General features: G+C 27.3%; 1 protein-coding gene across 2 annotated transcripts in view; it reads right to left on the reverse strand.

Annotated features, from left to right (window-relative positions):
- Positions 1-9917: 9917 nt before the first annotated feature.
- Positions 9918-24917, reverse strand: part of LOC142329262 (uncharacterized) — a 141172-nt gene continuing 126172 nt past the window's right edge. For both annotated transcript variants that reach the window (XM_075373686.1, XM_075373688.1), the window contains exon 4: positions 9918-16959. In XM_075373686.1, coding sequence (XP_075229801.1) covers positions 16509-16959 — 451 coding nt within the window. In that variant the 3' untranslated portion in view covers positions 9918-16508. The remainder of the gene's footprint in view (positions 16960-24917) is intronic.

Genomic DNA, 24917 nt, shown 5'->3' on the forward strand with positions numbered 1-24917 from the left:
TAATGAGGGCTACTCAAAAAATTTATGTATGATTTATACTAAAAAAATAATACACTCATTCACATGAGCATAATTAATGATTCTAATTTAGATAGCAATAAGCCTGAATATAATACTTATTGTTCATTTAATAATCAGTCAAACGAAAATACACTTTTATCAACAGCCACATGTGACACCAGTAACATACATGTGTTTATGGTAATTATGATTCATGTAGAATCTTATTAGATTCTGGTAGCCAGACAAATTTTTGTACATCTAAATTTGCCTGAAAATTAGGAGTTAAACTGATTAAGAATGATCTCCCCATTTCAGGCATAAATAACTCATTATCTCAATCCAAATACAGTGCTACACTTACATTACACTCTTGATATAAGAACTTTTCATTCAAGTGAAATATGCTGTTTTATCTGATATATCAGACAGCCTGCCATCAACCACAGTTGACATTTCTACTCTTAATCTTTCTCATACTATATTTCTAGCAGATTCCAAGTTCAACATAGCAAATAACATTGACATAATGATTGGAGCTCAATTCTATTTGAGTCTTAACTTGCCTGGGAAATTCACTCAAAATTCCACATATCCTATTATTCAGAAGACTATATTAGGATGTGTACTTATGGGTCGCCTTCCTAACAACATTAAGGGCAACAATACTGTTGCATCTTTTCTTGCTTGTAACACTCATAAAAATCTCTCAACTATACTTAAGAATTTCTGAAAAATTGAAGAAATTACTACTGATCCTTCAGTTAATCAAACCTCTACATGAAAAACATTTCAATCCAACACTACTTGAAATAATCAAGGTAAATTTGTCGTGTTTGATTAACACGATGCAAAGAAAATAACACTCAACTAGGCGATTGATTCTTTTGTTAATGTTAAAATATCAAGTTAAGAACTGAATAATTTGTAACAGTTAAATGTAATTAATAATATAAATAAAGAAGTATTTGGGAAGTAAAGGATTCACTTAAAGAAAATCAATGTTAATAATTTGGTGAAAACGATTGTTAGTGAAATTATTGCAAGACATTGCATAAGAAATTTGTTATATAGTAAAAATGAAAATAAAGTCAATTCATTAAAATTTAATTAGAGTAACAGTGGAATTAATGTCAAATTGTATCAACAAATATTTTCTAATGATGTTAACCCATTAAAAAGGATTGATAGTAACAGTAAATTAAACGAAGTGCAAAATCAAGAACCGTCGTGTAATAGTGATAAAAGTAAAAATGTTGATATTTTACACAGTAAAAATAATAATGATAATAGCAATATAAAAAAGAATAAAAAGTATTTTAGTAATATTGATTTAAATGGAAATAGTCATTATAGAAAAGTAAAAAAAAACAAAATTGCATTCGTCATCATCATTTTCTTGTCAGCGTAGTAGCGATACAAATTCTGATTCAGATACGGATACAAGTAAGTCTACCAAAACTAGCTCAAGTAGTTCAGATATAGATTTAGATAATAGAAGGACATACAAAAAGAAAAATGATTATGTTAAACCCAAAGAAAGTGAATGTGATAAAAACACAGAAAGAAGATAGAAAAGAATACAAGTGCATTGTTAAATGCACTTTTGCATTTGTTCATTCAAAGCATTGTTAAAAAAATATTTGATAATAGAAATGGATTAAGCCAGCACATTACAATATGTTGTGCTAGATATACCTATCGCTGCAAATTCTGTACAAAGAAATTTCTTTCTGGAAAACAATTATGTAACCATTACTGTCCTAAAAGAGGCTCTATGAACCATTTTATTTATAAATTTAGAAACCCTAGTTCAAAAATGATGGACACTTACAATATGTTCAATCAAAAGATTATTTGTAATTGTTGTAATAAGACATTTAAAATTAGTTATGCATATTAGTAAGCATAATAAATCAATAAAATATACTTGTGATATGTGTAAAAAGTTATGCCATTCAATGATTATATACAAGGAGCATAAATTATTGCAACATATGCATTTTAGTAATGAAATAAATAATCTTAAAAACAAATTATTTCTAATCATAGCGAACTTACAAGTAAATCACTTGATCCATTTCTGGATAATTTAGGCTTACTTCTTGTAGGAGACAGATTAAAACACTCTGTATTACATTACCATGTTAAACATCCTCTTATTTTGCATCCAAATGCAGATATTACAAAACTAATTATTAATGCTGAACATTTGTGTCTTTTGCACGCTGGTGTTCAATTGACACATTATTCTTTACGTCAGAAATATTGGATTATAAATGGTAAGAGAATTATTTCTTCTATCGTTCGTAAATGTATGATATGCTTTTGAAATAATGCAAAATTCCAGGTACAATAGCTTGATCAGTTACCATTTTACAAAGTTATTCCTTCCTGACCGTATCTACTTGCGCAGTAGGCTACGGCAGACCAATTATGATTCATCACAGCGAGCAGAGATCTAAGACTTTAAGTAAATCTTATATAGCATATTTCATATGTCTCACTACTAAAGGTATCCATTTAGAATTAGTTTCTGATCTGACTTCACAGTCGTTTAGTGCAGCATTTAAAACATTTATATAAAGTACAGGTATTCCCATTAAAGTCTTTTCTGATAACAGTTCCAACTTCCATTCTGCCAGAAATATACTTTATAAGTTGTATCAATTTTTAAATTCAGATAAGCTACAGTCAGATATTGAAGCATTCACAACTACACAAGGGTAGTAAGGGTAGTAGTGAACTCTCCCTCTTCACCCCAAATTAATGGTTTATGTGAAACCTCAATCAAAGGCGTTAAATTTCATACACGTCATGTAATTGAATAAACAATCCTTAATTTTGAGAAATTATATAAAGTTTTAACACAAATTGAAGCCTGTCTCATTTCCCTTCCTACCATCGCTATTTCAGCAGATCATAGAGAACCAGAACCTCTATCTTCAGGACAATTTCTCATCAGATGTCCACTCAGTTTTTTGCCTGAACCAAATTTCCAAAACAATAAAATTAACCGCTTAGGTTGTTGCCAGTTATTCCAAAAAAAAATTATGATTAGGCTTATTAGGAAAAACAAAGAATAAAATGGGTTTTATTTCCTTCATCAAGCTGAATGAACTTTTCTTTGTCAGAACTGCTTCTAAGATGTAAGTGACCGTATGAAACTGAGTCCTGGTCCTTCACTCTGCTCATGATGTAAACATCTATCAACTGGCTATATGGTGAACATCATTTTTCTCAGAGAAAGCAATGCTGACAGTTTTTTGTATTACAAATGCTTTGCAAGTGTCCCATTCATATGAATTAAAGATGATGTTATAAAACAGTAAGTTAACATATTCCTTAATATAACAATCCATGTATGAAGTTAGTCATACATAATATGCATTTCGAAATACAATTTTAGGAAAGTAATGGGAAGAGTATGTTTACAGATATGAAAAACAATTAAAAAGATAAATAATTATTTGGTCTTTATTATAATTGTTAAATGAATGATATTTTTTTTAATTTATTTATTTAAACACATTTATACAGATATTTTAACATACAAAAAAAATTCAATAACAAAACATTTTAATAAAATATACTTATTACTGCCTAAATAATCAAAAATATATAGATACTTTTTAAATTATCTAACATATTCAATTAACTAATGATATAATTTATCTTATAAAATAATCACAATTGAAAATATAATTATAGAACTGAGGCATCTTTGGTTTTAATCAACATTTTTTTATTATACATATTGTATAACTTTCTTTTTAAATAAAGCATAATAGCATATTTAATGTGTTTAGTAAGATTTAGTAATTTACTAATGTACAATATAACTTAAAAAAAATAAATAACTTGCAATCACAGCACCGCTCATAAATAGTTCATAATGAAAATGTATAAATTATTTAGTTCTTTTTTTTGTTCCATTTGCTGATCAAATAATTTAGCACTGATATATGTATATATATATATATACATATATGTATACATCTTATAGGTAAATAAAAAATAAAATTACTTTTATAAATCACAAAATTAAACAGTTTATATATAATAACTGATCATCAGTATACTACTAAATAAATTTATATAAACTGAAAACATATTGTAGGTACCTAAAATTATAATACATTAAATAGAAACATATCGTAAAATGTATTATTTATTTTACTTCCAAAAATGGTATTTATTAATTTTTTTTTACTAATCTAACTACTAATAAAATCTTCTGAAATAATAATAACAGCTTTCTATTTTGGACATATTTTCTGTACAATATAATAATTAAAATTATTACATTAATTCTTAATGTAAAGACTTAAAAAATATAAGATGTAGAAAAAATTTTTTTTTAGCATTAAGAAGATCATTCATACAATTTAAAAGTATATCCATTTACGATATTATTTCAAATTAAACAATATTTTATCAGAAATAAAATCAAAGGTGTTAAACAGCCCAAATATAGTTTATACACAGATTCTCTTTTTTTAAATATAATGAAAAATTAACTAACTAAAAGTAGGAAATCTTTTAAAATAATTTTGACAGTTGCACATGGGGTAATCTTGATTACCAATTAATTAATTAGCACTGATTATTTTATAAGTATTCCAGTAGCAATGTAACAGTGTTAAACGTTTGGTGTCTAGTAAATCAGCATACATAGATTGTATTGTTAAATGTAATGGTAGTTTCACGATGCTATCTCATTATCATAAATGAATCATAAACATTACATTTTTAATTATTAATAGTAAGTATAAAATAATCATTAATAAATAAATTCGGGTCGTCTAGTGGTAAAATCATAGTCGCAAATCTACCGTTTAACAACTCATGTTCGAAGTTGAAGATTTTGAGGTTCAAATCCTAGTAAAAGTAAGTTACTTTTATGTGGATTTGAATACCAGACTGTGAATATCAGTGTATTCTTTCATAGTTGGCGTTCAATTAACCATACATCTCAGGGATAGTCACTTTGAGTCTATACATGAGTGTATACCTCATTTACAAGTCATACATATTATCCTCATTTCACTGGATCATGGGGTTGCTTGTTGTTCACAAATTTAAAAGATTGTATTATATACATGAGGTAAAGAAAATAATTTAAAAAACTAATAAATGGAATACCAATTGTATGTAAAAAAAGTCTATTTTTTATGCTTGGAATATCTATTATACAATACATACCCAGAAACATTTTTACAAATGTTATGAAATATTTTAAAGAAGATGATAAATTATTCATCTTTAATTTTAAATCTTCTCCAAGTTCGTCAAATGGATATCAAAATTTATAAATAACTTTATAAACTGTTTTGCAGTTGCTTTTTTCATGTTTAACAACACGCTTCAGAAATAAGTTTCCTGGTATTCTTCTGGCATTATTATATTAATAAATTACTGTAAAATATAATTAAAAATATGCAATAATGAACTTTTAAAATAATACCTGATTTTGAAAATATTTTCTTGAAATATATCATTAAATAAAAAGAAAGAAGTTTCAAAACAGATTTAAATTAAATTTATTTGTACATTTTTGAAAAATATGTGAATTATTAAAATTTATTAAGATGTAATAAATAGAACATAATATTTTCTCTTTTGTGTGACTAAATGTGATCATAACCTTTAATGATAAATGTGGTTTAATAATATACGTTTGATCCAAATTTTATTACTGTACTTGAAGCTATAATGTTACTAGCTGCTTTTTGGAACAATTTGTCATTGCCTATCACGTGTTCTGAAGTACATTTACCGGTTCTTAGTAAGTCATTCTAAAACATTCTCATTTATTATAAAGAAAACATTCAAGTTTGAACCTTTATAATTTCTTTTTTTAAAAACAAAATTAAATCTTTTTTTCGTTATTGAATTATTTTATCAAGAATTTATAAAAAAACTTAAAATTTTTATTTATGTTTAAAGAGAAATGAAGAAAAAATCTTTTGCCATTTCTTTTTTTTTATTATATGTGCAGTATTAAAGCTTTGTAAACAACCTGTAAAACAAAACTAAAGAATGTATAAGAATTGTTCATTTATTAAATAAAAAAACAATTCAAAAAATTTCTACTTATCTTAAAGGTTGTCATTATCTCATCAAACTTTATGCTATTTTACCAATTATTGAGGGTTTAAAAACCTGGTATTTTAAATTTAAATTTTTGAATAACATAGCGATTCTTTTCAAAGTAAAGAACAGTATTACAGATGAAAATAAGTTTAATAATGCCCAAAATTTATTAAACTAATTAATATCCAATCCAAAGTGAATAGGGAGAAATGTTTAATTAGATATTCAGTATGCATCATCATAGACTATACTGGATTGAATTTAAAAGGGCTGTTTGCCTCAAGCCAAGATCTGAAGATGTACTCCTTTCAAGAGTAGCTAGTTAGTTACCTTCATTGTTAGATGGAAGTATAAATTAGTAAATTATAGAAGTCTAATGACTAGAAATTTAATTGATGATTTGAAATTTAATTTTAATAAAGATATTGATTTTAATGATGATGTTTAGCATATGTAACCAACCTGCTGGGATAGTCTAGTGGTTAAACCCATCATCGTAAAATCAGCTGATTTTCAAAGTCGAGAGTTCTAAAATTTGAGTCCTTGTAAAAACAGTTGCTTTTATATGAATTTAAATGTTAGACTGTGGATACCGGTGTTCTTTAGTGATTAGGTTTCAGTTAACATCTCAGATCGACCTGAGTCTGTTCCAGACTACATGATTACATTTACACTTACATTGCACTACATCTGCAGCTGGCCTGACAAGTCATTAGCAGTAATAGTATTTGCCTATACATACACATCAAGACCTGACAGCAGCTGAAAAATTGGTAGGAGAAATATACAGTGGAACCCGTGAATAACGAGCTCGCTTGTCACTAAAACTTGGTTGTAATGAGCAAAACTCCAGGAGTGTTTGGTTTTCTATTTCTTGTTTGGTTTTCTATTTCATTAACAATAAATTAACTTGCTTTTAGCGAGGTATCGACACATCATAAACTTGGTTATTATGAGCAATTTCATTTTTAAAATACTGGGTTTCAAAAAAATTAAAAAACAACCAAATAATCTCAATGTAAGGAAAATTCCATTTCTTCATTTACGAAATATATATTTATGATTTATACGTAAAGACTGTGAAATTTTAACTTAGGCTTGTTCAGGTCGGGTCTGAAGAGTGAACAAAAGAGAAGTTTGTAACAGGACATTGTACAGAATATACAGTACAAGTTCCCGTGTGGTATTACAAAAGCTAGTAGTTATTTTAATTACTCAAGTTTTTCTGTTTGCAAAATTCCAGGAAAGACTAGGGCCAAACAACAATCCATCAAAACTGCCCAAACAGGTTCATACTCTATAGCACATTTTAAACAATTTAAATAAAAGTCTGAAGAGGAGCATGGTTAAAGATAAATTTTACCCATCTAACCACCACTGGTAATTCAGTAGTCATAATTTTCAGTTTAAAAATACAGTATTGTAACATAGAATCAGTTAAACAAACAGTATTGCGTTAAGGTGATCGATCAGTTACCCAATAGCCAAATACAATACAGTAATACTGTAGTTGCATCGATGAATGTGTTTTCATTTTAGTGTTTCTTGCTAAAAAAAAACTATACAGTGTATTTTTAAAAAAGTGTATTCTATTAACTCCACTTCATTTGTAATGAACGATTTCAGGCATCAAAAGGAGAAAACTGTCCGTGAGTGATAAAATCCAAATTATCCAAGAACTGGAACAAAGCCTATCAAATTCAGATGTTTGCAAAAACATGGACTTTCTTCATCCACAGTTTAACAGTATGGAAGAGTCGCGAGAAACTTATAAGTGCTTTTGAAAAAATCCCACACAAGCAAAGAAACTCAGGCTGTGTAACAAAGACGACTTAGATAGTGTCTTCTTATCATGGTTTAAAGTGAAAAGAAATGAAAATGTATCTATCAGTGGACTACTGATACCTACTATATAAGTTTTGTAAAACTGGACTAGTTTTACAAAACTTATATACAAAACACATCGATATTTTATTTTAAAACAGCTTCTTTTTGGATTTATAGATATTTTTTGAATTATAGTAGGTAATGATGACATAAAAATTTACAGATATCAGGTGGCAACTCAGAAGTACCGAGCACTCATCTGTAATGAGCATTATTTGATCGGCCCCTTGAATCTCATTAAAACCAAGTTTTACTGTGTGTGTGTGTGTGTATATATATATATATATATATATATATATATATATATATATATATATATATATATATAACTAAGGTTGGTTGGGGTAACCTCCATAGTGAAAGTGTATTAATTTGATCAAATATATTTTTGTCTACATCAATTTTAGGTGGTTCAGTAATCTTCGTATAAAGGCAGTAACTACCCAATGTTATTTAAAATAATACACCTTACCAATGTTGCTCTGGTTTTCTATAATAACAGTGGTAACAAAATACTTAAAAAAAAAAAGAAAAGGACCAAATGAATAGAATAAAATAATTTCAAACCTAAGCACAACCACTAAATAAAGGATTACTTAAAGGGCATTAACTGCAGCAGAACTTCATTGCAGGCAAAAAATTCATTGTAAACATCTTAATATATTTTAAATGTTATAAAGTTTTATACTTTACTTAATGCAATGCATGGATATATTTAACTTTGTTGTGATTAAATTGTATAAATTATAACAATTTATTTTAAATATTCAAAGAAAGTTTTTTGTATAATTTGTCATAATTGTTACACAGTGGAAGAGAGTTAGATAATAAATTCCCGTTTAATACAACTTAAAATCCTATTGTGACATTGTACAAACTGATTAATCCAGATTTTTAACAATACGCAATAGCAAGGCCAACCCTAGCAATTTTGCCACCATAGGCAAACCCAAAAAATGCCATCCCCAAGCTTCAAAAAAATTTAAAATTAAAAAAAAACAGAATTATAAAAGAACCATGTTAACCAGAAAAATGGCATATAATTGAATTAAGACAATAATAATAATAATAATACAGATTTATGGAAAACTGTTTTATTGGAAAACAAAATTTACGTTTTTAAGAGCTAATGACAACAATTTACAAACTAAAACTAGTACCTACTATTTTCAGAGATAATTTAAATATACTTTTAAAACAATAAACAAAACTAGTACAATAATAATATTATTGTACTAATAAATAGTAAATAGCATTATTTTCTAGATTCAAGTAATCAAAATGTGTTTTTGTGGGCTATGTTTATTTTTTTCTAGTTCAGGCGGTTTTGCCATTCCTAAATTTTGTCACTGTAGGCAGTCGTCTACCTTGCCTACCGCCTAGGGCTGGCACTGGCACTAGTTTGAACATGTCATATAGATAAGTGTATTGTAATGCCTTAACATATCATTTAGCTGATAGAGCATTTTATTAAAATCAATTATTTACTTATCTGTTGGGGTCACATGGCAATAATTTGAAGACAAATTAATTTTGGAGAGAGAAAACAAACAATAACTTTTAATTTCAATTAAACAGTCCAATACAGAAAATGATTTGATTATTGTCGGTCCAAATCCGATACCAGTATATAGAAACTGGCATTAAAGGTATCATTTACATAATAAATCAGGACTCTGATCTATAACAAGAACAATCCAGTCATATCCAAGCATCCCCTTTTATACATTACGAAAATAACAGTTTACAACCTCAGATCTTTTTGTTATTCATTTTTCTTCTTTACTATGACAAATTGTAGCAATTCAAAGAAAAAAGTTTTAAACATTTTAAAATTAGTAACAATAAATAATACTCAAAACAAATGGTTTTTTCTATGTTTGTTAAAAAAAATAAATAGAATTGGAAGGATAAACAAATAAAATTATAATAAATATCAATAAACTAAACACATTTATTTACAAATAAATAAAGTAGCCATTATCACTTTCTTCAAATGGAATACATTGTACGGTAAACAATACTTATATACAATAAAAATAACATACAATAAAGTGGAAGATTAAGAAGCTTAATTAACTCTTTTTTCCCATAATACATTATTCTTTGTTAGTAAAAACTTTAATAGTAATGTTTCAAAATTTTCCTGCTTCATTATTTTTTTAAGCTGACAAATAGTTGATCAGAACTTTTTTTTTTGATTTTCAGAGGAAAACAAATAAAAATTTCAACACTGAAATCTACCCCCTCAATAAAAAAATTTATAAACAAAATATCACCACTAGATAAATTACAAACTCAAAGTATTCGGAGCGTCTTTAATCTTAAATCGCTTGGTAAGTTTCATTATTATTTTTTTTTATGTGGTCTACTGTCTATATCAATAAATACTACCATAATCAGTTACATTTACTCTGAAAAACTAAGACTAATTGTTTGATCATGACAAACGTCACAACTCACTAGAATCTATCACAATATGAAATTAAGAAAAAATATATGTTTTTAAATGAATACAACAAAAATGTAGCACCACCCATCAATTCTTAGCCTGAATAGAACACTTTTTTGACTTGCACATGAACTAGTCTGAGATCATTCATTAGTTTAGACATTTCTTATAACAACATTTTTTGATTTCTCTGCTTTAACAATACTTTATTTTTTTTAATGATAACTTTATATTCTACAATAGAAATACTGAATCTTTTCTCTGCAAAAGTGGAATAATTGTAAAAATGTTTTATTAAATTTAGCATTGTTTTAATAATTCATGACATTTTATCTTTAACCACATCGTTTCTCAACTGATGTGGATTGAGAATAAAGACTTTTTTATTTTTTTCTGGTTCATTTATAATATTCTAAATTGTACAACTAATTTTATTTATTCTTATTGTTTAACTAACTGTAAAATTATATATTACTGTTTATAAATATATCAAAGAAATTCATTATGGATCGGATATTAAATTATTATGAAATTCACATTTTTTTAATAGATGAACTGCTACTTTTTAAACGGTTTAATTACTAAAATAAAAATTTAATAATACAGTATCTTTGTATGAAGAAATATAACAAAGATTTGCCAATTGAAAATCAACCGACCGATTTAATACATGTATCTTAGGTATATCAATGTGGCCAATTGGGCTCTTGCAGTTATGGTTGCATGGTCAGTGTATTACCATGTCGGTTGTAGTGCAGTTTTAATGCATGTATATTTTGTGCATTTTAAGTCCCATCACCCAGTATTCGCATTTCTACAGGTGTAATGTAGAGCACCCATATCTTGTAAGCTTTTACCTCTTCTAATGTTCAATCATAGATAGAAACATTTATGAATTTTGTATTTAAATGGTGCAGTTCCATTCACCCGAGTCCAGTATGAATTTAATCCTTGTAATGTTAAAATCTAATTTGTAGAATTACTCATATGACATAAAAAAATAATAGAGGAGGATAGACAAAAGATGCACATGCCACACAGAAGGGAAATCAAGAATAGGATAACTCATCTTAAATGCTCATAAAGGACATAATCAGAAACATGTTATACCAGTAAAAAATTCAGTTCTCCATTGTAGATCTACCAATAATTATTTTATTATTATAATTAAAAAAATTATTGTAATTTGAACTGAAAAAAATGAATTATTTATGGCACTAATTAAACGGTTGATGTAGCCATAAAGCTTTATTAATTAGTTAGGATAAAGGATTGTTAATTTTAACACAATTAATCATTACTTTCATAAGGAATTGTAATGCCATGATTTCATCTTAGATTGATCTAATATTATAAACAAATTGTCTTTTCATGTACTAATTGCTTTATTTCAGACACTACTTGTATCTATTAAATTAACTGTAAATATATATATATATTCCTTACTCTAAATAATTAATATAGATAAACAGATGCATTTAGTAATTAATTAACTAAACATCAATGACTCACTGTTACTAAAAATAATATAACAAAAAAAGAACATAGCAATATTATCACTAATATAAACATTATTTTTAAGAATTTTAATCTACGATATGATATAATTATTAACCGATTCAAATAAACATTTAAGTGATGCAATAAAATGTATATATGTGTAAATGTATATATGTGTAATGTGTATGTGTATGTGTATGTATATATGTGTAAAATAATACGTAATACATAAAGTAATACATGATAATCCTTCACAAATGGAACTTACAAATGAAATGTAACACTATAACTGTAGTATATATAAAACTGGTACAATAATGCTATTACCACAATTTCTGCATGTTGTATTTGAACAGGCATGATAACAACCTATCAAAATAAATAATTTCTGGCATGTAAAGCAATCAAAAATACCATTAAAGGACTGAAAAAAAAACTAGTAATAAACTGTGTAAATGTCTATTAAATCTAACAGAAGTAGATTAAAATCACATTAATCGAATCAGCAAAAAAAATATATAATGAAATATACTATTACAGTTCTATTAATAATATAAATTAATCTGCATTAAACAATAATAATAATTAAATAAATTAAAAAGGAACGTAACACTTTAATCTTCACATATAAAATCCCATCTAATAAAGAAATTCATTATGTAAGAACTGTAACCAGTAATATCTTTGGTCACTATTTTCTTTGGTCACTTTTTCAAAAATTTGAAAAATATAGAGGTAATTATTTTCCTCTTAATATATACATAACTCTGCCGATAGCAATATCATTTATCTAAGAGTAAAACTAGCTGAAAATTATTAAAAAATATGAGCTCTATTAAAAACACTCTTAAATCAAACAAACCAAAATAATACAAACTTTTCCCTTTTTTTAAAAATCTGTTTTACAGAAAAAATTTTTTTTTAATTTATCTTTTATAATAACAACCTTTATATACATCATTTAGGTCTCTCACTCAGAGCAAAAAAAAGACTGCATATAGAAGCTTGTCAGTGAAGAAGCCATACATTATTGGTAAAAAAGGTAGCTGTAACAGGCTCTCTGCATAACATCCAAAAATAAAATTGCTCTAATTTAAATGTATACATAAGCAGGAGGACTTGCCAGCATGTATCACAGAAATACATCTACTTCATGCTTTGACGATCGTGCGTGCATCAGTAAAAAAGCCAAATAAGTAACTTGAAAATAACACATGCATGGGATTATTAGACCTGCTGTACCGAGTGCTGATTTTTATTTTTATATATTTTTTTCATTATTTATTATTTGCGCCTTGCTACAGAAATTAAATTTTTGTTTCCCATTATCTATAGTCCCGATAAATGAAATCGACAATGATGCTTCTGTATTGGCTGATGATTTAAAGCTGTACCTCTTTGTTAATTTTAAAGAAAATTTCTTTCAAAATAATACTATAAGTATAAGAGGATGGACAGATGAATCTGTATTTAAAAAAAAATAATAAATAAATATATATATATATATATATACATAATATTATTTTCATCGTATCTCACAACTTTTTATTAAAAGTAAATTATAATTATAAATTATAATTATTTCTATTGGCATCTTTTCTTCAGCGCTTCGTCGAACATAAACTCACTTTTTGTACCAAATATTCAAAGTTAAACTCATCTGACCAAGCACTTTGTCGAAGTCTTCCTCCGTTCAATTATGATGATTTAAGGACCGACTACTCAAAGCATTTTTTCTTATTTTGTGCACTAAGTAGCGATTTTTGAACTGCTACACATCCCATTAACTTAGTATTCCTTAAACACTGTTTCACTGTAGTAAAAAAAAACAAGTTTAGTGCAAGTTTCATTAAATTTCATATGTATTTCTGGTACAGTTAAATGTCTGTTTCGCTTACTGGTAACTATAACAAAATGATCTTCACTCTTACTCTTAACGTTAAGCTTTCCTAAACGACTACAAGATTGAAAACAGCGGTCTTCTTAAAACGATCTACAGTGATGCGCAAAATTCTTGGATAACTTCAACTCAATTGTTGCATTGTGCCTGATTTTCCTTTTTTAAGTAAGATGATAATGATTGAACATTTCTCCATACTAATTGCACAGGCTTTTCTTATTTTAATAGGTCTTTACAAATGATACTTCAAATTAAGAATGAACTGTAATTATTTACCAACAGAGTATTTATGTTGCAGTAATATTTATGAAAATAAATAAATATACGTAGTGTCTTTAGTTTAACATGATAACAATATGTGTGAGTAGAAAAGAAAGGTAGACAAGAATAATGAGAAGCAATAAGTTTGATGATTTTTGAGAAATGTGTTTCATCATGTGTTATACGTAAACAGAATAACAGGAAGAGATGCTTGCAGCTCTACATAAACTAGAAAGTGTGTGCATTTTCATAGAAAAGTTTAAATTTAGTCAAAATCTATTCAATTTTATTTATGTAAGTCAGAACAATGCGTTTTATTTATATTTTACTAATGGTCTTAAACATTTAGCCTGAAATATACCATATATATATTCATACATATATTTCCCATGAATTACATAAAACTATTACTCAATGTGCACGTTATTGATTTATGAATAGCAATATAATAATTATTACTTAAAACAGAGCAATACACTTTTAAAAGGAAATTTTATATCTGATTTAATATGAAATTGTAATATAAAAAGTAAAGAACAGCGGTAGATAATAACTGTTTTCATCAATGATGTAGAAACTATGTAATACAAGTAGTACACTATGTAGTGGTCCACTAAAAAGCTTTCGAAACAAAAACATAAATTAAAATAAGTACAATGAATATTTAAAAACATTATCAATTTGTTCTGCTGTTGGGATTTTTAGTAAAAAATTAATCAATACAGAAACTACATTTTTAGTTTAATAGCTAAAAATTTTCATTATCTTTCTATCTGATTTATCTATAATAACCTGTTTAGTTTTACTACAGAAATAATAATATAGTATTGTGGGTAATGTAATAAAAACAAAGATCACCATTATTTTTTTTAAAAATTAAGAAAATCCCTTAAATAGAATGGACGGGTCCAATTTTAATTATCACCTCACCTAAGTGTATTCTCATTTAGGTAGCCTAAATGAGAATGAAACTTGAAAAACAAAAATTAGAAAGTTTAAAAATTTAGAATTATAAAAGCAAAATAATTTTATCAAACAATAACTATTTTTTTATAATAAATTAATTTACTATATATAATTTAATATGGTCTGTGCATAATAGTTTTTTTTTTTTTTTTTACTAACAAGTATGATAAATAAATAATTAATAATAACCTGTAATTTCTCTCATAAAACCTAACTTGGGGAAAAACACATCTCAATAATCTTAAAATTCAGCTATATAATTTTTTTCTTTCTCACAAAGAAAATGTTTTCTACAGCAAAGCTAACTGATGTTTAACAAGTTCTATATGCAGTAGTTAATACAGCGATTCAGGTCTAATAAATGAGTAAATATCAATTTGCACAATTAATAATTTCATTGTATATTTCTTTTCAAAATATAGAATAGTATAAATCCTAGAACTGGTGGTCCTATATTTCTGTAATCGTAGACTAATTAGTGAATTTTGTACATATTAATTTGACAATTTATTAAAAATGTAATCTTTCAAATAGCTGCATCAAATTAAACAGTATTTCACTGAAAAGGCTTTTACATAATCTAATATTAAAAAAGTAATATTGCCCTCAGAAAATTTTATAATATTCCATAAAAAAATAAGGGTAAACTGCATAAATAAAACCGGTAAAAACATAACAATATTTCCAAGAATTCATGTAAATTGATTTTTTGCAGTGGATTTAATGGGCCTTTCTCAGGCTATCGTTCTTGTTGAAGAAACTAATATTTATTATTACACCTGAGTTTTAAAATGTATTGTACAAATAAAATGAGGCAATACAATTCCTGTTTATCGTTTATGTAATTTATTGCTCTACTAATCATGTTTTTAAAAATATTAATTTTTTGGGACCAAGGATGATCAGAATTCTTGTTTATAATGATTTCATTTGAGGTAGGTTTTTTATATACTCCACTTATTATTTGATTGTTTTTATTTAGACTAAAATAAATATTAATAATATTTTATTTATGTGTGCACAAATAAAATATGCATTAAAAACAATGCAAAGAATTAATGAAAATTCTTTGACTATTGATTTTTTTTTCTTTGATTTATTGATTTTTGATTTGAATTAAAACTAACATACCTGAAAATCCCTGAAGATGGAGTAACAGCTCTGAAAGTACTAGGATTTACACTTTTTAAATTTTTGGCAAGTGGAAATTTAATTTAAACAATTATAGAATTAGTGAAAAGCCAGTTTATATTTGATTTTTACCTTTCAGCAACTGATTTATTATTATTATGTAACATAACAATCTTTATTAACTATTTCATAATTTTTTTTACTTCTTTATTAGTTTTATATTTTATGAGATTTATGTGTATATACCGGTAGTCGTTTTGTGTAGAGCTCAACATCTGTATGTAACTCATTTTAGATTAATTAGAAAGTGGAATATTATTTCATATTACTAATGTGTTTATCAACTAAATTTACAAAATAATCACTTTCAAAATCAAACTCATTATCTTCTGAAACATTATTATCTTTTAATTTAGTTAAATATAAAACATAACAACTATCTTGATTATTAAATTGTAAACCATTTTCACCATTTAACATATTTATATTACCATCTTGTGCACCATTTTCAAATTTATGATAAAATGTTGTTTTCTGTGCGAATAATGAGTTAACAAAATCTGTGCGATGATGTGTTTGAATATCAGGATCATATCTATGATATGATTTTAACCACAAATCAAGCATTCTTGCATCTCGGTGAGCTATTATTAAATAATTAATTAGTTTATCTTTTTTCTCAAATGTAGTCATTTCATAATGGCGTAATTGCTTAGGATTTTTTAATAAAAATGAATTATTATCTAAAAATATTCCTCCGTATTTCCTGAAAACAAAAAAATACTATTATTTAATGTAAATAAGTAACTAATAAATACAAATAATAATGAAAAATATAAGTTATGTCAAATATCTCACAAAATATCTGAATACCTGTGATTCACATCATTTTGAATATTTTAAGAAGCTAACAAAATATTGTATGATCAGTGATATATAGTTATAATGCCCGATTCCTTTTACCTAACCCTTAACATCAATTTTAGTATGATCAAACTGCTACTTTAAAAACTCTTATGAAAACAACATTAGATTTAATATCTAGAGGATCCAAAACATTAGTTTTGTAGGAACATCAATAAAACTATTACTTTTCCTGCTGCGTAACCCTTATTGTGATAATTGCTGACAACATCAAGTTTTAAAAGATAGATTTTTAATGTGGGTGGTAGTGAGGAATACAGATTGTCCTTTGATACAAAAAGATAAAAATTAGTAATTCCAAAAATAATAACATCAATGAAGTACTGAAGGCAGATAGACTGAAAAATTTAAACACGTATAAAAGATATTTAGACTGCACAATGGAAGTGAGAACAAAAATTGAAAAAAGTGACAATTTTTACAAAATAATGAGGAGGGTAGTCTGTAATAATTTGCCTTTGCAACTTAAAATTCAGCTTGTTAAATGTTATGTGTTCAATAAGTTATACAGTGTAGAGACCTGAATCAAGCAATTATAGACAAACTGGATATCTTTGAAGTGAGCTTATATCAGAGGATTTTGAAAATGTTCTGGGTGGGCAGACTCACAAACTAGGTGAGGTTCTAAAAGAATAGAAATACTGAATGAACATGGAAGCTATAATAGTCGGGCTATGTTTTATGTAATGTGAAATATATTTATTGTAGCTAGTAGTACACAGAAAAATTCAGAAAAGAAGAATAGTCAGGAGAATACCCGGGTTAGGAAACTTGAAAAAATGGATAGATGAAGTCCAATCAGTAATAGTATGAAAAATGAAGTTACTTAATATGACTAACAAATCTTCTTGACAGAGACACGGGGGTTAACTTGACATGCGGGTTAACTACTTAGAAGTAGTTAACCTGCACTAGATAAGTAAGCAACACACACTCTTGACAAGCACAGGGGCATATCCAGCAATTGAATTTGGGGGGGGGCCATTGGGGGCATGGGATCACATTTTCCTTTTCCTACTCCCTTCTAAATGGGTTGGATATATAATATTTCATACAGTTTTATTTTACATACAATATTCTGAACTATTTTTAAGCATGAAAAATTGTTTAACCGATCGTACTGTAAAAGAGGCAAAAAGGGACGGTTTCGGCAAAACCAAGAAAGTGCTTAAATTTCTTCAATTTTATTTTGATTTAAAAAAATTAGCTGTAAGTTATGCTAAGTGACCCTCACGGGAACACCAGAAACTGAATTCACTTGAAGCTGAGATTTTACAGTCCTAACAACTTCCATATCTGAAAACATATATTTATTTTTTTTTTTTATAAAATATGAAGTTTGATTTTTGTCTTAAGTTTTAGCACAAATTCCTGACATGCTAATACTGGGTATGTTTAACTTGTCATGCTCATGATGTATAATATGTTAGGCTTATATTTATTCTTGTGTAATTTCACTTATAATTTAGACTTTTTTTTATAACTTTAATAATTATTTGTGTTTTAATAAGGTTGTTTTATTGTAAACACATTCATTTTTTCATAATTTAATTTCATATGTATTGTTATTTTAGGTCACTGATAGAATAAATCATTATTATGATTCAATTTATGCTATTTGTGATTACAAAATATTTAAAAATAAATGAAAAGACAAATTAAAAAAAAATTTTATTGCTTATTTTACCGGCAGAAATACTTATTTTGTTGATTAATAATTTATGATTTTTACAATAATATAAGATTATAGTTATAAACAACATTCATATACATTTTCTATTTACAGATCAATAACATTTTATAATCCTTTCAACTCATTTTAAACATTAAAAAAAAATCAATCCAACATTGCACTCTTATTTAATTACTTCCACTAAATTTGATCTGTAAAACATAAATTGAAATAATATTTTTCAAGATGACATTATGCCACATCCAAAGCAGAAATTTTATTAAAAGTTACCTAAAATAATTTGATTTAATACACAAATTACGTAAATGGATAAAAGTCGGCTTAAAATAGTGAATTATTAATAGATTTTTAATAAAGTAATATCTATTTCCCCATTTTTACTTTCTTATACAGAAATTTCTTACTTAGTATTGTGATCACAAAAAATTTCGGTTTTCAGGTTTCAATGGAAATATCCATTTTGACCATCCCTGAATCCATTTTGACTAGTTTCAGCGTGACGTCTGTACATGCATATGTATCTCCATAACTCAAAAATGATGAGCCGTGGGATGTTGAAATTTTGGATTTAGGACTGTTGTAACATTTAGTTGTACACCTCCCTTTTTGATTACAATCAAATGAACCAAAAGTGTCCAAAAACAGCCCAAAATTCCAAAAAAAAATAATTCTGGACTTTTTCTTAACTGCAATATTAAGTTCTCACTGAAAGCTTTTCAACGATACATCATAAGTGGTACTTATTTTCATTGGTTACAGAGTTATAACCAAATAATTTATTTAATGAAATATTTGGATCTTAAGGGAAGGCACATCAGTTTGAATTATTTAATAATAACAATAAAAATAAAAAAATGAAATAAATCTGAAGTTATTAGTCAAATAAAATTTTATGTACTTTTAAAACTCTGTATATGTAATTTAATAGGCATTATTATATATGTGAATATGTAACAGATTTGGTAAAACAATTGACTATTTAATATTAATATAAAATTATAATTTAGAATCATATTATTTTTCGATTTTCTAGTTTAATTTCTGTTTAATTTTATCTACCTTAAAGTTAAATACAGAGTGACTGAAAAATAGACCCTCACAAGAACAACACATACAGTGAGGCATACTTGCCCAATCTTTAATAAATTGCAAAAAAATCTTAACTTAGTTCATAACTCCTCTGATATTGTCGATCATCATTTCGTTTATTTGTTTTTTGTTGCCAATCATTTAATCGCTCTTTGGTTTGATATAATTCTTCTGATCTTAATTTGTGTACACATTCTCTAGGTTTCAAATTTTCTCTCTCTTTATATTCATCTTTTTATTCTTTACTAGGTCTTAACATTTTCTTCCTCTTTATATTTATCATTTTCTCTTAATCTTTTTATTCTTTCTTTCATTTTAACATTTTCTCCCTCTTTATATTTATAATCTTCTCTTAACTTTTTTATTCTTCCCATGTTCTTAATATTTTCTTCATATTCATCTTCTTGTCATTTTTTTGGGATGTATTTCATTCATGTTATCTTTTTTCTTCTAGTATGATTGTTTCTTTTTCATTTTTGATTATTCACCAAATAATCCAATAATAAAAACTGAATATTTTACACTGTAAGGTTGAAATTAACATTTGTAACCAGTTGACAGGAGTTCACTAAATGGAAGAGTTTAATTAACTTTTATTTATATGCCACATCAGAAATCTTAAACTTTTGTTAATCAGGAACTCACAAAGATATGAATAATACTGATCTAGTAGTACGAGTAATAAAGGGGCTTTTTACTATATCCTAATATTTCATGTAAGATTGTTGAATTAATAATTATATAAATAATTAATGTTAATAAAAACTAATATTTCAGTAACTGTGTAGCTGTCATGTAATCCAACAGGTTTACAAGGAAGTCATGTGGTGTTCACATCAGATTATTTAATTTATATATAGGGTTATTCAGAAAGAAGAAGCAGATTTTAAATATTTATTTCTAATGAACAATAGATAAAAACAAATAAGATAAATCACTAAATAAAGGGATGTTCAAAGTTTTACTTTATGCAGTCAACATGAGCACCATTTGTTATATGACGCACGTCGAATCAGTAGTCCATTTCTTGCCACACATGAATTAACTGGTCTCTGGTTATTGAATTCACTGCAGTAATGATTTGATTTTGCAGATCTTGAAGAGTAGCCGGTACAGGTATTATATACACGCTGTCTTTTATGTACCACCACAGATAAAAATTGCAAGGGGTAAGATCTGGTGACCTTGGAGGCCGCTTAAAATGAACAAGATCATGCTGCCCACCTCTTTCAATCCATCTTCCTGGAATTGCATCAATTATGTATTTTTTCATGATTGCCTGGATGCAATGCCTGAAGTAGCTGCAACTTACACGGTTTCAGATGCAGATTTTTTTAAGCACACATCATAGTATTTGTAGCAGAATTCCAAGTTCTTTGCTTCCTCTGCTTGTGGATTTGCTAGTGCTATGTTCGGAAGCAGTTCAGATACACTCAACATTTTCATCTGACTTGCAAGGTCAACCAATGCTATTCCCTTTGCATATGCCACCATCTAATTTCTTGTACAGCTTTTTGTTGAACCTACAATGAGATACAAGCTACACTGAAACAATGTATTTCATTATCTGCATACTGTAGCACACAAAATTAATTTTCCTGTGGCGTCGTCAATTTTTCATAAACAAACCACAGTGCCACTGTAGGCATTGAATGGAACTAATACTTAAAACTTTGAACTTTTCTTTATTCAGTGATGTGTCATATGTGTTGCTATATATTGTTCATTAGAAACAAATATTTGAAATCTGCTCCTCCTTTTTTAATAACGTGATATTACTAACATTCATAAACAAACCATAGCTTTTCTCCCAGATTTTTACCTCTCCAAAAACTCTTAAAATGGTTACTTAATTGAGCAGACATAAAGGTTAAAATTTGACAGACTAAAAAGAAAACTATTTACTATTACATCTAATTTTTTAATGTAATTTTGAATAAAAATTTACGCAAAATTTTATTATTATCCCAATATGCTTAAGACTGCCAATTTTTGAAAATTCTTCTTTTACTTCTTTAATGGCAATTGAATAAATATCCTATAGATAGAAGCTGCTTTCTACTTAAAGAAAAGTACTCTAATAAAAGTCTAAGGATTCAGCACTTCCAGTATAAAGAGAAACTGCAAAATCTGTTTGTTCATTGATTCTGTTTCATAATTTTAAATGTAATTATAAACATCAGGCTATTATTTCAAAATTAACATGCTTAAATCTAAAATGATAGAAAAAATATTTTATCATATATATGATTTATCTGTTTAAGCATTTTTAGTCACCATCTGCCTTCAGACAATCATATTATGATATCAGTTTTGCAACCTATCATTAAAGAACTTTGTCGTAAGTTAATTAACTAGTTATTAACCCCACCCGTTGCCACTAACTAGTTTGAAAGTGTTAGGTAGTGAACCACACATCCATTCTGGAGAAGATATGGCAGTCTATAACTAACAGTCTAACTATAGGGTAGGTTGTTAAAAAAAACCCTACAGAAGTTACTCAAGTGTTTGTTTAATTTGCAGTTGTACATGTCATGTTGTAGAACAAAAGTCTTTATAAGCAACATGTACTGTTTGTTTTTAAATAACCTCTGAATCTTTTTCAGTGTTCACATAAACTTCTGATATTTCAACTTCCATACATTTATCAAGAAAATTCCCTTGCAGTCTGAAAACACTTTAGCCATAATTTTTAGTACAGTAGTATGTGCTTGAATCTACTTGATTTATTAGATGAATAAGTGTGCATGTATTGTTTGTACTGTTGATTTCAACATTCACAAACTTGGCTCATATTTTGCCTTAACAAATTTTTTACTTTATATTTTCATCACAAATTTTATTGTTGTATTTAAGGGACACCAAAGTCATAGTCCCATTCTTTGAATTTAGTGCACTTTAGTCAGTTGTTTTCATAGCAACAGAGTTTATGGAAAACTAGCCTATCTGTCATAATTCTAATAATTAATTATATACTCTTTTGATGTTAATTAATTTTAAATTTAAAAAATTAAATAGCATTCATCATACAGAATTCATTCAGTATTTTTAACAAGTTCATCAATTATAAATGCGCATCTTCTTTTCCTCTCATCATGCAAATCCGTGACTAACTCTGAATTTTCAGCATCAATCTCTCATCACATTCTTACACAGATAATTATTTGGCAAAGAATTGCATAACTTTCCTGGTATTGCTTTTGACAGATTTTTATTTCAAATAAGTCAAAGGGTGTTTAAATATTAATGATTTAATTATACAACATTTAGAACAAATTGTGAGAAATAAAAAAAGTTCCACAAAAAAAATGTGGGTTCAATTTTACCCCCTTAATTAAATGTGTTTTTTACATTAAAAATTATGCAGGAATTTGTCCATAGATGGCCCTAGCTGTCAATATAGTTACTGTCAAACCGCATCATTGATGCCATTTTCTTTCTTTGACAACTGACAAAGATTTTCAACTCACAAGAATACAAGTTTTATAAAACAGCATAGTTTTAATTAGTGTTGAACATGTCGAGTTTTGTACCTACAAACTACGATTTCTGAACAGCATTGATTTTCTATTACCATTTTTTTTAAAAATGCTGCAGAATTGGATAGAATGCGTGTTGCAGCTTACAGTGAGTATTCTCTTGGTAAATCACAGTGGTTTGAGTGATTTAAAAAATTCTAAAATGGCGATTTTGACGTTACAAATGAAGATTGTGGAAGACCACCAAAAACGATGGAAAGATCCAGAAAATGGGTTTGACATGAACTGAATGAGGAGCACAAAAACCGAAAAACTACTTGTGAAATGCTGCTTGCCAGGTACAAATAAAAAATAAAAGTCATTTCTCCATCAAATTGTGACAGGTGATGAAAAGTGAATATATTTCGAAAATCCTAAGCATGAAAGATAACTCTAAGATAAGGTAACTCTAGACGAACCATTGACATCGATTTCAAGTCCAAATCGCTATGAAAAGAAGATAATGCTCTGTGTTTGGTGGGATCACAAGGGTGTGAACTATTACAAGCTGCTAAAACCTGGTGAAACTGTTAATACTGAACGCTACCGACAAAAAATGATCGATTTGAATTAACCATTGTGTGAAAAACTACCAGAATATCAAAAAATGCCACACAAAGTAATTTTGCTTCATGATAATGCACCATCACACACAGCACAACCAGTCAAGGAAACGATTGCAGCGTTCAGTTGGGAAATACTTTCACATGCAGCTTACTCACCAGACTTGGCTCCATCCAAATACTATTTATTTACATCGGTAGGACACACTTGCTGAGCAGTGCTTCACTTCTTATAAAAATGTATGAAAATGGCTTGATTACTGGTTTGTCTCAAAAGAGCAACAGTTTTTTGGGCGTGGATTCATAAACTATCAGAGAGATGGGAAAAATGTATAGCTAGCGATGGACAATATTTCGAATAAAATATTTTTATCATTTTCATACAATAAGTGTGTATTTTCTATACAAAAATTCTGGTTTCATATTTACACACCTGGTACTAGAGAAATATAATTCCAGTCACCTTCCACGACCAAATGATGTTTTCATTGTCAAAATAGTTCTGAATTTAGAGTGTGGTTACTAAAAAAAAAAACAAATTTTTTTTTAAAAAGATATTCATGTCTTATTTCATCCTCTTGCTTGATAGCTGCCTAATATAACACTTTTAATAACAATCTCAACTTGAAAACAGATAAGATATAAAAAATTACCAAACAAGGTTTTTAAGTTTTCAGGTTGAGCATTCAGGTTTCAGGTTGAGCATGGGCAGCATTTTCAACCCCCACTGTTTTTTGGGATTTAAGTTTATTTCTTAAAGTAATTAGTTTTTTTTAATAAGTTAGCCCAATTTGGTGCAATGTTTTTCAAAACGGTAGAAAAAAATATAAATACTAAAAAATTACTAAAAAAAAAAAATATAAGTATTGTGATGCCCCCTTCTCTGAGGGGGTCGAAACATCTTTTTGAGTTACATGCATACATATGTCTTCCAGAA

Source organism: Lycorma delicatula, chromosome 8, assembly GCF_047948215.1.
Source record: "Lycorma delicatula isolate Av1 chromosome 8, ASM4794821v1, whole genome shotgun sequence".
NCBI classification, from domain to species: Eukaryota; Metazoa; Arthropoda; class Insecta; order Hemiptera; family Fulgoridae; genus Lycorma; species Lycorma delicatula.